The 15,487-nt window shown below is 36.2% G+C and overlaps 1 protein-coding gene across 4 annotated transcripts in view; it reads right to left on the bottom strand.

Moving 5' to 3' along the window:
* LRBA (LPS responsive beige-like anchor protein) overlaps window positions 1–15,487 on the bottom strand; it is a 404,059-nt gene that overhangs the window by 338,957 nt on the left and 49,615 nt on the right. For all 4 annotated transcript variants that reach the window (XM_026847510.1, XM_026847512.1, XM_026847511.1 and 1 more), the window contains exons 6-17: window positions 15,273–15,399; window positions 13,938–14,057; window positions 13,490–13,636; window positions 12,427–12,624; window positions 11,609–11,742; window positions 10,237–10,345; window positions 9,976–10,128; window positions 8,767–8,935; window positions 6,726–6,805; window positions 5,115–5,177; window positions 3,286–3,383; window positions 121–213 (exon numbers count right to left, since the gene is read on the bottom strand). In XM_026847510.1, the coding sequence (XP_026703311.1) occupies window positions 121–213; window positions 3,286–3,383; window positions 5,115–5,177; window positions 6,726–6,805; window positions 8,767–8,935; window positions 9,976–10,128; window positions 10,237–10,345; window positions 11,609–11,742; window positions 12,427–12,624; window positions 13,490–13,636; window positions 13,938–14,057; window positions 15,273–15,399 (1,491 nt within the window). The remainder of the gene's footprint in view (window positions 1–120; window positions 214–3,285; window positions 3,384–5,114; window positions 5,178–6,725; window positions 6,806–8,766; window positions 8,936–9,975; window positions 10,129–10,236; window positions 10,346–11,608; window positions 11,743–12,426; window positions 12,625–13,489; window positions 13,637–13,937; window positions 14,058–15,272; window positions 15,400–15,487) is intronic.

The following is a 15,487-nucleotide window of genomic DNA, read 5'->3' as shown; positions in this document are numbered from 1 at the left end:
TACATAAAAAACGTGTGTGTACATATACATATACACAAAATAATATATGGCACGTGTGTATCACAACCTACCTTTTTTCCTTCTTTTTCGGGGGGGTTTAAGACTGAAACTAGCACTTACTTTGGAGCGAGATGCTTTAAGAAATATCCCATCACTTTCAGAGCTTGCACCCTGATGCCTTCACTTTGTGATGCTAAAAGCTTGTAGACCACCCTAAGTGGAGAAAACACAAGGCTTCCTAAAACGGTTGAAATAGCCATTTTTGTGACAAGTGAACTGCAGTAGACTGCAAATATATTTGTCTGTGAGCCTAATTTAAAAGCATGACTATTCATAAGACTACAAAAACCAGCATGATGTTTCTGCTGATGGCACAATAGTTTGTGATTTCACATTTTATAATTACATTTAGAGATTTTTAATCAACTTTAAATATCTCCCAACTATCAATACGTAAGACATGCTGGGAAAGTCTGCTGCAATTCCTCTATTGAGAACTGTGTCAATCTGGTATTTTATCCAAAAAACTAAGCAAGCAGTTGCTTCAGTATAAATGTGGCTGGATAGGACTAGCCATGTGTGGAGGGAGATTTATTACTAGCACTAATATCTGACACCTGTGAATGGTGTTGCTCCCTCAGGAGGGATGGAGGAAGACACCAAGTCAGGAGACATTCTTCTTATTTCACCTACATTGGTCTCTGCTCTTCACCTCCTTATGATTATGTTCTACACCCACTTATGATTCTACACTAAGGAGGTTTAAGAAGAAAGCTGAAGGGAGCAAGGGGCATGTCTGTAGCAAAGTACTAGATACTATATGAACAGCTCTGGCTGCAGTTTTTCCAAGAAAGAAAATGAGCATGCAACAAACACAGCAAAGAAAGTGTCTATGCAACTGACTGAAGTCTGGTAAATTAATAAACAATTGGACAGTCTTACAGTGTCCAGTAACCTTAAATATATTTGACATTACCAATTCAATCTGCAATATTGCACAGATCTCACCACATGTATCTATGCCTTTCACTCCCCAAATAAAAAGAAATCGCACTAGTATTTAATCTTAACTCCTCAAACATTTATTTGCATACATTAAAACTTAACCTTTTATTAAATGAAGTTTATTTACACAGTGAAAAATTCTAATACTGGCCTTCTGTCAATGTGAGGAATAACAAATGAAAGTTTTCGATCTTTGTAAATCCCCCATAAAAATACAAGACATCTAAATGTATTTATCAATTACAAATAACTTTTTTCATTGCTTACTTTTTAGACAGTAAAGTGCATATGACCATGTCACTACCTGATTTCAGTTGGGCTATGGTTCATGGCATTGGACAGATTTTTTTAATGTGTGAAATATGATTTAGCAGATATATACAAAGACTACTAAACTCTGAAAAAAAAAAAATAAATATTAATTTCCTAATGCTTCATGAAATTATATTGGAGCAAAAGGTAGGTACTCAGCCTTTGCTGTAAATATTTTCCGTATAAATTTCTGAGGACATTTGTATCAGATTATTAGGGGGAATGAAAAAAAAAAATCCCATGTTATAATACTGCATTTTAGATCAGACCGTTGTAGAAGTTCAAGGGACTTATTCAAGTTTTTGGGCCTTACCTATACAGAACTGAGCACTCATCACTTGTTATATACTCATTCACTTTTGCATCCCTAAAAATATTAACCAGGATATCTAAACTAAGACAAAAAAAAATCTAGTTCTATAACAGAAGTTACATGAAGCCTAGGAGTGATTAAAAAACTTATCTATAAAAAAATAATTTATCCTGGAGAAAGCTGCAGCCACAGCAGCTATAGAATCAGAAAAACGAGCAAGCCCACGATACAATGTTCATTCATTGTCTTAACAGATGAGGGTATGAACTGTATAGGAAAAAAATATTTCCTTACGCTTATTTTTTCAGTAGATCTGTTAGTTTTAAAATTTTAATTATTGAAAACTCCAAGTATTTATAAAGCTTTGGATAATTATTTTAAAATTTCAGGAATATGGTGTTTTAATTGCAAAAAGTATATGTATCAATAGGCATACAAACCACACATTAAGTGACTGGAGACAATACAGGAGGAAGGAATATAACAAATGAGACAGGAAAACAAAGTGATTTCTCACTGTGGACTCACTATTCATGCTGACTTACCCATATACTCGTTAATAAAAAAGAAAATGTCTACTGCTGGTTGTTAAATAAAACCAAACATATTGCAATGGAGACCCAACATGACATTCAAATACCTTATTATTTAGAGTTTTTATTAGTTTCCCATAGCATAATACATTACCATACAAATGAAGTCAAAGCTGAAGAAAATGGGTAAAAAAAAAATTCAGCCTAGCACTAAAAGGGGAGAAAACAATTATGAACGTGCCTGAATGTTGTCTCTTGAGTAACAGCAACTGAAAAAAATATATGTATAAATAGGGGTTAACCAAAAGGTGCAGCAAAATGTATGAAATGAGACTCTGCCTTTACACAGTGAGAGAATTACTACTCCACATACCCTTCTAGGAATAGTTCTTACATTTGTTTGCCTGATCCAATTTTTTCCCCACTATGTCCGGGCAGGTTCATTTTAAATTAGAAAAGCTCAATAATGTGACCACCCTCTGAGAGCCACAGCACAAAATCAAAGTCATAACTTCAGTCTTTTTCTAGCAGATCTTCTCTTGTGCTTTTACAGTTAGCAGAATTTGCTACTTTACCTACTTTTCTCTCACAGCAGCGCTAAACAATAATTTCTGTTTGTTAGGAAAGAGAAGTTGTGAACAATCCATACTACAAGGTGCTAAATTTAAATAAAGGTTTCTCCTGCAAAAGACTCATAATGCTTTACATGTCACCAAAAAAAAAAGAAAAGGGAAAAAAGCTAACAAAGATCAGAAGAAATCTGAACCAATTTTTGTCAGCCCACTTTGAGTTCTAAAACATGTAATAGCAGGAGGCTGAAGACTAAGCGCGAGTAGATGAAGACTTAACATCAATGTACAGACTAACTCAAATTGATCACTACCTATTTAAGTGTGACTGACAGCTTGGAAAGATTAAAAAAAAAAAATCCCTCCTTGATAATAAATCCAACAACACCTCTTGTCAAAAGAGCACCTGGACACAAAAATCTCCCAAGATGAGGAGTTTAAGATTGCAACATATCCACTGACAAGAACCTTTCGGATTTCATGGGAATTCTAGCAAGCAACAGTATAGTCAAAATCCCATCTCCTCTTGCTCACTTAGAAAATTCAAACTTACTGTAATCCATTCCTCTGATCAAAAGCAGGGATCATAGAACTGGGATGCTCTGACATCAGAGCAACAAGCAACTGCAAGACATCCATTAGATTGTCATCCTGTTGAATAGAAGTTACAAATTTCAGTTAAAAATGCATGTATGTGAGAACGTTGTTTTTGTTAAAAGAACCACTACAGAACTTTTCAAAATGATCTGGAGAGTATAAGACCAAAATAATTAGGCCAGGATCAAAGAGCTAGAGATCTGGAAGGCAAGGACAGGAGAAAAATATTACCAAAAAAACCCTTTATTTTTTACAGTGGAAAGCGATACATCTGTGTCTGTAAGTCTTTGACAGGGAAAGGACTATCAAACTATGCTATTTCCTTCCATACAAATGCTCATCTGTTTACACAGATATTTCCCCATTTTTTACGGCACCAGACCTAGAAATAAACTGCTGCGTGTTTTCTGAGGCACAGGGTGGTGTTTAATGCAAAATCTCTACTAACAAACATCCACCCCAGGAAAAAAAAAAATTCCACCACCTGCCACAGACATTTAAAATGGGTAATTCAAGCTGCTCCGTAAAGCTTTCCATACCATTAGTCTAAAACACTCTAAGCTACAGTTTACTAATTTGTTCCAAGTTAATTATAACTAGAAATAACCTACGAAGTCACAAAATGCAACTGTTGTCTTTTCCCATTCTTTGTAGTATTATTTTAAAAACCTACTTTCCAACACTTTTGAACAAATATTCTGATTGTCTATTAGAAAACCAGTTTTACACCCCCTGAACAACTGTGTTCATCTGGCATTACTAGCTAGCATTGCAGATATCACTGATGAATGAGCACTATGAGAAGACTGAATTTTACCCTTTTATTGTTGATGTTTTCCTGAGTTTACAACTAGATACCCAATTCTGTAGGCTTCAGCACTCATGGGTCTTTTAGACTTGACCATGCAAACTGCTAAGATAGTTAAAATATCACCTCCTCATCTGAAGGCTATATAAAGCATCTGCTATTCCGGTTACTCTTATGTTACCAAGAGTCTTATTTTTCACATCTTCATATAAAGTAGAATGATTTAATCTGCTTGACCATGGTGCTACCAAGCAGCAGCAACCAGCACAGAGAATAAAAAGAAAAAATAGGTGTAAACAAAAAAAGAAAAAAAATCCATGCTGCTCGAAGCGTAGTTCAATTAATTCCTTATTTTACCCATTTCAAGCACCCTTACAGAGATGAGATCAGTTAGATTTATGTCCCCATTTCCCTTGTCTTTGATGTTGCATCTGGCATAAAGTGCCTTTTCCTCGTGCTAAAATATGAAGATGCAGATGTATCAGTGGTAACCAACATTTTCTCCCAATTAAGTTTATATGCTTCTCTTAGATGCCATTAACATACATCTTTATTTTTTAATGCATGTTTTCAATTTTATTGCTTTATTTAAGAAGCAAAATAAAAAGAGGGAAAAACAAACAAAACAAACGTTACTTGGGCAGCATAAAACAAGGTTTTGTCTTTTGTTTTAAAGTCAGCCTCACCATCTGTTTTTCTGCTTGGTAAATCAGTTTGCAGAACAACATAAGAAACCATTTTGACTTACTGGCTTAATGAACTTCAATCTAACATCGAACATAGTGCTTAAATCACTGCCAGAATATTGACAATTAAGCACACTACACTGAAGAGTTGGACAATGTTTGCTATTTCCTCTACAGAGCCATCTTGTGGCACAAAGGTGGTAATATTTGAAGATACTCGAATACCTGACGATCACAAACAGCAGATGTAGTACACCTCTCCACCCACACACCCCCCAAATTAAAAATTACCTCGTGTATAGTGAGCAGATAATTGAGGATAGCCTGCAGTTCATCTTCTTTTATTCCATAGTCCTTCAAAAACAATCAGGTTTTAACTATCATCTTTCAAGTACAAAAGTACTGTTCCCAAAAGACCATTATTACAAGCAGTGGTTATATACAGAGCAAGTCCCGCAAGACAAATTCGGTTTTACTTGGTATTATAATAGCTTCATAGATGGAAGGTAGCTTTTTTTGCTGCCCAGAAAATACCCACTGAAGGTTATAAAAGTTCTTTTAAGACAACTCCAATACAGGTATGAAAATAAGCTAGCTAGTAATACAGTACATGAAATTGTTAAGAGTAACACATGATAACTGAGACAGATAATTTGAATTGAGAGCTTCCTATCAATAGACAAATTAAATTAAGGTGGCAAAGAAGATTCAAAAGACCTGGATGTTTAATTATAAGCCCATTAGCTATGCCTACAGCTAAGTTTGCTTCTTATTTTCCACTACAGAATCCCATCTCCAGTTGCTATCAACTTTGCAGAAATTTAAATCATTTAAGGCATCTATGTCAGGAATATGCCTCGAGGTCTTTTTGTTAAAAAAAAAACCAAAAAACAAAAAACACCAAAACCAATGGTTTCTAAGAACAGGATGAGGATAGGGAAAAGCAGAGTTGTTCATTTCTAGGACTTTTATTTTTTAAAGCAAGTCTCACTTCCTGAAAACATTTTGCACCACTGTGTACAAACAGAAAATTTGCAAAAGAATCAACCTTTTATGACAGATACGCTTTTCACCAACCTTGAGAAACTATCCAAAACAGCCAAAGTTACAATCTCTGACAGAAATTTTTAATTTTTTTTTTTTTAATGAAAATAACACTTAACAAAAGTCTGTTAAGAGTTTGATAGCTAAATTGTGCCCGATCCTTTAAATTGGTTCTCCAATTGAAGTAAGAGTAAAAGAGTTAAGAGCAGAACTTTTCTGGTAGTTACTGCTCCACGCTGCTGGGGCTACAGCCCACAGCATACTGGTTCCTTAGTAACACGGGGCAAGAGGGAAAAGGGAGCTGGATTCAAACACAAACAACTCAGCCTACAGAAGGGAGAGAAGAGAGAGGTCAGAGCTTACAACAGGAACAGGTTAAGAAGAGTCTATAAGCAGTAGAACTGTTGAATTTCAATGTTCCTCTAAAATCTAATATGCAGTGGTGAAACTTAATGATAGACTCTTTCTTATCCTTCTCTGTCCCACCAACCCACAGCATATAATGTCAAATGCTGCTCTTAAGTCTTTAAGCACTTCTGATGCAGGTGATACTGTTCTCGTAAAAAAAAAATAAAAATAAATAAATATTTATTTCCCCAGTAGCAAACATTTCCAAGTTAATGATTTAACAGCTCCACTTTTGATAAAAAATAGCTTTAAAAGGAGAAAAACACATCTTTAGCTCTGCTGTTTGTGGCAAGAACCGCAACAAAAAGAGGCACCTTACGTGGTATTTCTGTTTACTTACTTGTTTACAAAATTCAACGTGCTTAGAAAAAAATACTATACTAAAGGCGTTTCTTTATGAAAGGAAACTTAGACATCCTATCATAATTTCATAATTTAAAGTTATCCTACCTTCATCACTAGCTGTTTAATGAACATCAACAAGAATGCTCGCAGAGATAAAATCTCTTTTTGAGTAGGCCGTGGCCCGTCTACAAAGCAAAAGTAAATATATGAAATGCAAATTAGCAGTTGTTATTGACATAGTGTGCATTTTCACAAAGTAAAATAAAAGGCCTTTTCTGGCCAAAGAGGGGACAATTCTAATCAAGTTATATTCCCTCCACTTCAGACTAGAAGACAATAATGTGTTTTATCACTGATTATTAGCAAAAGGCCCAACTAGTGAGCTGCTTCTAAGACTTTTATTCCATAGAGTTTCTAAACTCCTCTGAAGTCTTTTCATGATTTTACCACTTCCTTGCAGTGTCTATGAACCAACTTCATGCAAGGAATAAGGCAGATATGAGAACTTTGTGTCAGAATTTCCAGATTTCAAATTTTTGTAGTTTACAATTGCTTTTAGAGTTTTGCTAAAGCTCAAAGGAAGAACTACATGCCATTATTACACATCAGCTATATACACAACAGAAAGAAAATCAATCTTACAGTGCTATACCTAAAGATTACCTTGAAAGCCATGACTTAATTTGTTAACAAAGTCAGAAGGACTTGCTTCTGCCACTCCTGTATAAAGCAGACTTTCACTGAAACATTTTAAATACTCCCAACACTGAGCAGTTCCCAGGAGAGGCAAGGTTAAGAAAACAGGTGCAGCCAAATGTCAAAGCCAAGTAAGAGCTTTCATACAGAAAGCAAATGAACTGTTGCAAATACATTTCTAGGGATAGTTTTTACATTTGCTCATAGGTTCACAGATCTTATGATCTTAATCTTCAGCGAAGTGCAAACCAACTAGCAAATATACGTGATCATAGGGGTCTGGTTTTATACAGTATAGGCCCACAGGCATATTTGGTTTAAGAACATTTTCAATATAGACTGGTCTAGTCAAATTAAGCCATTAAACTGCATTAGTAAGATTACCCATCCTACACACACACTTGCCTCAGGCTCAATAAATCCAGTTCAGAAACTAATTAAAGTCAATTTCTGTCTGTAATAAAAAGAAAGGAGAACACACACGTTTTGCTTCTTACAGGATGCAAAATACTACAAAACAATCTTTGCAACCCTCTAACAGGAAGGGTTGGTCATTTTGAGGCAGTGGTGACAGGAAGTCTGACACATCTAAGGAGCACTTGATTCCAAGACATCTAACTCTCATCACCTGCTTCTGTCTGATATTCCAGAGCCTTTCTTCTTTACAGGGGAGAGTAGAGATGTAGGTTGTTCACCCTTTGCCAAGGCTGTGTGCCCAACCCCAGAAAACACACAACAGCAATTAGAAGAGTTACAAAGTCAGACTTCCAAACAGCATTAATTCTCTTATCTGTGTCAGTTCCATCTGCACATGTTTGTGTTATGCTGGTGCATATTTCACTTCTCCCAGTTCCTTTTACAGAACTGGATTTCTTCGGCAAGCAGCTACCCCCTGTGGTGTTTTTTTTTTTTTCTTAGGATCTTGTTCTTGTTCTGTGTCAAGTACTAAACACCTGTTCTAAATTCCTTATTATTTCTTTCACTGATAGTTCACTGTCTGGATTAAGCATGCTTATTAAGCATTTTTCCAACAAGTTCAGATCCCTACACCTGTCAGACAGACTCCGTATGCTTGTTTCCAGCTATACTGCTATTATCAATAGATCTTACAAGCATTCAAAGACTGTCCAGTACTTGAACAAGTTCCCTAAAGAGATCACACTCCCAGGCACAGCTCTACACTTCCAAAACCCTACTATTTCTCTGATCACTTCTATCAAGTGTTAATTCATGTAGGTCTTCGATGACAGAAGAAAGGACTTCTGAAAAAAGTTTCCATTAGATGGTGAAAAAACCACTTTCAAGAACATCCTATGGGCAAATGCACACTGCTTAAAGTGTCACAGTGAACCCACTCCATTAAAATAAAAGTCTTTCTGGAGTATTTCCAGTTCTATTCTACACATTTCTTTTAAACAAACCACTTGTGAGAGTAGAAATGAATACATACCTATGCCCTTGGGAGTTATACCACTGCGATCCTGAGGATTCACTACCCAGTAATAGTACTTTAAGGTATGCATGACCAAGAGAACCGTCCCAACGCGCCGGATCGCACCATATATGTTAACAGTGCCAATGAACTCCGTAGATAGGTAAGTGTACAGTACCAGCTGAACCTACAACACCCAATCCGGAGAGCAAGAATCATTATAGCAAAACTGCAGCACAACAGACAACTGCTTTCTTAAATTTCCTTTATTAAGATGTCTTAAAGAAATAGATTTTTTTCTGCATAGCTCAATCGCAAAGCTCTTAAAAACCCTGCAAACTGATGAAAAAATTAATTTTATTTCTAAAACTGTGTTTTAAAAATAAAAAACTGCTGTGGGGTTTTTTTAGCTAGTCCACACTCATAGGAGCATGAAAGTGTAGTATTCACACAATGATAGACAGTTGGGATTGGAAGGCACCTCTGGAGATCATCTAAGTCCAACCTCTCTGTTGAGAACAGGGTCACACATGAAGTATTATAGAAAGGTGCATAATTATTATAGGCTTAATTATTTACATGTCTTCTTTCCCTTCTTCTGAGAAATAATGACTTAAATAATATGCAATGATTTAACCTAGCTGTAGCAAGCAAAAGTTTTACGACAATTTCAACAGTAGCATTGTTAATGCTGTCGCAGTCTTTGAAATGCAAAACAAACCCTTATGGAGGGGATCAAAAAAATTTGGTAAGAAGGTTTCAAGTAGAACCAACTGGAAAGTTTCCATCCAAGCTGTTCGCTCTCAAGAGAACACACACTCACCAAAACAAAAATAGTCTGCAGGGAATATGTCGATTTAAATAAAGACTTCAAATCAGACCCCAAGGATAATTTCTCTTAAAAGTGATGGGTTTTTGCCAACTAACCCATCCAAAATTCTTCTCAATCTACAACACTGAAACTTGGGTCAGTGACTGGGTCAGGGACTTCAGAAGTCAACTTCCAACTCTGTTCTGCAGGACACTGCAGGTTTCCAAACCCCCTGAACACCCTGGGAGCCTGCAAAACTTGACAGCTACATGCAGAAAACCAGAGTCTGAAAACAGTTTCTGTATTATTTCTGCTGAGGAGCCAGGACCTACAATTCTTGGGGTCCAGGCTTAGTCTTAACACTCTCGAATCGATACATCATAAGACACCTTATTCATAAGAATAAGCAATTTTACCTGCGCTGGTATATGAATCCATATTGCAGGATTAAGGAGAACATAATCACACAGCTGCTTCAGCAGGGGCACCCCATTGTGTAAGTTGCTCAGGTATTTCGAAAAGGCAAGGCAAAGTTCTAGTACAGCTCGGGTAACATGGGCTTTGGAAGACTGTAAAAGAAGGTCAGCTTAAGGAAGAGCCCTGCAACAGTCTAGGAAAAGTATTTATCTCAAAAAAATTCAACGTTACTGTAAGACATCAAGAAAGACTTGCTTTACCTTTTCTAGGCTATATCCTATCACAAGGAAGCCCTTACAGGAAAGCATCTGTTCTTGCATAGCAATGGAGTTCTTCAACAACTCCATGATGAAAGCCAGTAAAGTAGAACTGGAAAATACAATGTTTTATTAAGGAAAAATGTTTTAAAGGGTTACAATGAGACACAAAGTACTAACAGTTCCATCACACAGCCCAGAGATACATTTAATGTGTTTAGATAAAGGCTCAGATCAGAATTTTTAAAACAAAAAGCAAGACTAAATTTTGAAAGCTCTTACTTCTTACTTTTAATTAATGCATTTCTAACTTGAAAGTCTAGATTCTGAGATAACCATGCAATAGCAAAGTTCTTCTGAAAATATGTTCTGAAAATGCAGAAAGGCAACAGTTAAGTGTGTACTTCCCTCTGCTTCACTTACAAATTTCTGCAAGATCAGTAACCAATGCTATTTCACTTCCTACTGCTTTCAGATGAGTAGATATTGGTGATATTTTTCTAGACAAAGATTTATTATTGGTTCAAGCTAATTCAACTCTGTGTTGCTGCCAGAAGGAACGTTCATGCCACTCCCCTTATGCCACAGAACTGGGGCCTATGAACCCAGACCTTAGCCAGCTGAAAAGTCCTCTATTGCTGGGCCAGTTTGCAACTAAATCACATCCCTGACTCATCGCACAGATTCCAAGCCTGATCCAGCTCAAGGGAGGCCCAGGAATGTACAAATGGGCCGAAGGAACATCATGACCACCCCATCTTAGCAACAAGACGTAGATCATCTTTAAACAGTCATAAAACTACAATTGCAATGAAACAGAGCAAACTTAACCAGGTATTTAAAAAGCATTCCCTTCGCTTTTAATACTACTCAAATTAGGGAGCTCCACCAGTTTCTGTGCCTGAGTGTTCAAAAGTTGGACTGAGTCGGAACAGAGCTGAAACCAGAGGAAAATCCCAGCAGTAACACTGAATAACAGTATCTTCCAAAAAGCCTGCAGGCAAAAAACCCCATAAAAAATTCCAAGGAATAACTTCAGGTAGCTTAAAAATTCATCCTTCCTGGAGTTGCTCTTGAAGCTTTCCCCCTGGATTTTCTCCATCACAGGAATAAGCTCAAGAAAATTGTCTGTAATTCTGTTACATAGAAAAATTGTGAAGTAGAAACTTGGATTCTGTGTGAACCTTCATAGAAAATTTGGTACAAACGAACACTTCTCTTTAAGGTCCTGTCTTGTAACAAGGCCACCTTTTTGTTGTTAGACATAATTCATTTTTACACAATACAATTTAAACCACTACACCGCTTATTGGAGCGCGAGGTAATTTCCCTAAAAAGAAACAAAGAACAAAACAAAGCAAGCACATGCACTCACCAGACAGTTGTGTCAATGTGGTCCGATGAATATTGCCTATAGTCTAACTGTGCAAAGAGAGGGAAAAGTACCTGTACCCCTCCAATGGAGTGCAGGGCACTCTGGATAGAATGTGTTAAGACTGCTTTCACATCCTGACAAAGAAGAATAAAGAAATATTTAAATCTCCTGCAGAAACTCTTCAAAGGTTTGTTAGAAATAGTTTGAAATATCTTCCATATAAAAATTGTATTTACTATCAAATAAAAGGAAATGGCCAGAAGTACAAACTGGCTGCCACAGCCACACTAATTGGCCAAGTCTGGCTGACCTACTGCTTTAGATACAGTCTACAGTGTAGACCTTCAGATGAATATAGGAGGTGGCTTGCAAACCCTAAAACAAGTCTTTAGTAATAGAGAAGCTCTAGAACAGAACACATGAAAAGCTTCTGATAAAATAAAAAGATTACGGTGTTCAAAGCATAGGGAAGAAAAGGGTATCAACAGGGCAAAGGATGGGAGACAGGTAATATCTGTAGAGGAGTGAACATATGTCAGAAATTAGGGATTTTTTTTTTTTTTTTAAAGTTAACACAGTCTCTGTAATACTGACTTTTTTTAGGTAGTCACTTCAATAAAATAAACTTTTTTCCCCCCACTGTTCTTGTGCATCCACATTAATTCAAACAAACAGGGGAGGTTGTAGCAGGGACAACCAAAAAAACCCCAACCTATCAGCAGTTCCCCATCTTGACCAAATCCCTATAAAACTTGATTTTTACGTTTTTCAAACAGAAATCATTTGTACCCTACAAATCGATGCAAAAAATGTAATACCTGCAGCATGAGGGCATGTGGTGAATGAACAAAAATAGAAGGGTTATCCTTAGGGGATGACTCTAGACACAGCTGTGCATCTGTAGCCCTTGGATTGTACATAAAAGCAATAGCACTGGACAGTTTGCCATCATATAGTAACAATTTGTGATGTTCAGCAAGGAAGAGATCACTTTCCGCCTTGAATTTGAATGTTCCCTGGATTGGGGAGCAGGGTTGAGGAAGGGAAAAAGAAAAAAGAAAAAAAAAAAAATATACACACGTTGAGAATATGGTTCAGAACACAACTATTGCCAAAAAATGATTACAACGTTGGTTCCTCAATCTAGCAATATTTCAGAAAGAAGGGGTCTCATAAGAACATTGACTCAACGTCAGTTTTACAGTTAGAACTGCAGATTATATTTTTTTGACCCCTGAAGAGTGACATTGCCAAAATGGGGGGTAATGTAAAAGAAACACATTAGCCAGGAAACAGAATGACAGTCAGCAATGTTCACTCAGAGGGAACTAATAATTGAGGAGCAGACAGAATAGGAACCATCTTTTTAAGCGTATGTTTGTACAGCTGCTAGGGAATAACAGTCTTCAATTAGTGCCCCTCAGGCTATGACAAAACAAATAATAAATCACTGCAACAAAACTAATCCTCAGCACTAACTTCACACATTAAGAAACTGACTAGCACAATCAACTATAAAGCTACATTTCTAAAACAAATACATCATACTTGATTTACAGTTTTCAGCCTCAATGAAGAAGAGCCTAGCCAGAGATAACAGTGCTCTCTCTCTCCCTATCGCCAACGTGGAAATTTTGAGAAGAAACAGGAACACAAATCTACTTTTTATAAAAAAAATAAATTAATTAATTAATGCTGACTTGTAGTTTGTGAGGTGATACATAGGCATATAGAAGAAACATGAAAGAGTTTCATAAAAAGATCACACAGTAACATTTTTAGAGCAACACTGAAGTGTCACAACATTCCTAAAATCTGTCATATCATAAGGAGTCTTATCAGAATTAAACTTTGGAAACTTCACAATCAGTTCTAAAATACCTTATAACCCAGGCCAAGTTGATAAATGGCAAAGATCTGAGCAGCATTGAGAGCCTCACTAAAAAGGTAAACGGATGTCATTTGCCCACAAAACACTCGATTAGCATCTGCTGTTTCTGAAGAACCCAGGAAACATTTGTCAAATGTCTGAAAACGAAACAGAACCCAGTAATAGGGTTTAATCTAGGCTACACAAGCAAATTATGCAAAAGAATATACATATTATCAGGGAATATTATTTTTACATAAACAAGCATTTGGGGGTCTCAGCGGAAATAAATTTTAAGTTTCGAGACGTATAAAAATCTACTCCTCTACCAACAAGTTATTAATTTTGTTTCTTTAAAAATGCATTGAATGGAAGACATTTCTAAGAAAATGGCAACAGATATCTATTTAATCAATCAAGATAGTCAACTCCAGGTATTAGTATACAGGGATTACTTACATCGCTGGTATTGACAAACCATGTTATTTCTCCATAAGATGCCAGTTCCCCGTTCACGTAACATCGAAGTTCACTGTTCTTCCAGCGGTTATAAATGTGCACTATAGTAACCATGTACCACTAAATGACAAGAAAACAATTGATACAATTCTATAGACACTTAAAGTAGCTCATACATTAAAGTGAGGCACATTCAACTATTTACGTGAACTCAATTTAGACTGAAATATTTATTTTATTCAGAAAAGATTAAGTCATTGGTGAGTTTTCTTGCATAGCTATGTCAAAGGTTAATATGCCTCTTTTTCCACAAAAAAAAGTAGACACGGAAGCTTAAGACATTTATGGCACAAAGCTCAAAAAATCTTCATGGCAATGCTGAACCAAATTTACACTGAAACCACTGTGCAAATAAGCTTTAAGTTGAGTTACTCTTAGCATGATGGACTACTGCAAACATCATTCCAAAGAACAAGGATGGCTCCAGACTAAAGACTTTCAAAGGCTGTACCTGTCAAATTATCACAAACAGAATCCATATTTACAGCAAGGGATTACCGATAAGAAATTCCTAAGGAGGCCTGTTCTGCCACAAAATGTTTACACCAGTTGCTCCAGAAACATCAGAACGTCGAATTGAAAAAGGAATTATTGTTAACATCACATAATACTACTTAATAGGCAAGCAAGGCTTGAACATCCATAATAACTAACTCATATTTTAGTTCTGACATTTAAAAAGATACATGAAGTACCAAATGCAAGGAGACTCTTTTCCAGACAACCTGAATGAATATAAAGTGTAACATTCAAGAATTAATCTGTTCTCCCACATGTACAACCACCAAACTCCTATTAATAGTCCCAGCTTGATTAGGAAAAAAAAATGTGGAGTTTTAATCATGCTTTCTTAAAATAACACTGCATTTGTCCACATCGAGTAAGTAATGACATAAAGAGGAGCCTTAGCAAAATTCTTTAGGAAAAGGAGAGGGAATGTCTGGAGGTGGCAGAAAACATAGTATAAACAGAGAAGGAGGGGGAAACCAACCCAAAACATTAATTCTTATAACTTTCAAGCTTTGTATATGTACTAAGAATTCTCAGAGAACTCACACAAGTCTCACAAATCCATAAAACTTCTGAAACACTGCATTTTCTACCTCATTATACACAAGTTTCAAAAGAAATAAGAATTCAGAAGACAGATTTGTTTTGCTCATTCCAGTATAACTGCTCTTAGATAAGCCAAATTAATTAGCTACAACACTCCCCCTAGGTGACATTTTTAAACTCACAAAACATGTTTGAAAGATTTTTATCATTTTTACTCACCTTTTGTGGCTTGAAATCAAATTTTACACAGTGCTGGAAACCTTTTCCCTTCGATTTTATGGATGTCACAATCAAGCAGCCTCCAACAAAGTGAGCAGAATAACCGAGTCCTTTGTTTGTTCGAAAACTAACAAATTAGAACAAAATCAGCACATACACAGAAATAATTGAACAATTAATAGAAACTGAACATTAGAAATACGATTTTACATAAT

Source organism: Athene cunicularia (assembly GCF_003259725.1).
Source record: "Athene cunicularia isolate RWA chromosome 4 unlocalized genomic scaffold, athCun1 chr4_part2, whole genome shotgun sequence".
Classification (NCBI taxonomy): domain Eukaryota; kingdom Metazoa; phylum Chordata; class Aves; order Strigiformes; family Strigidae; genus Athene; species Athene cunicularia.
Note: the sequence above shows the minus strand (reverse complement) of the source record. Positions and strands in the feature narration are given on the sequence as shown.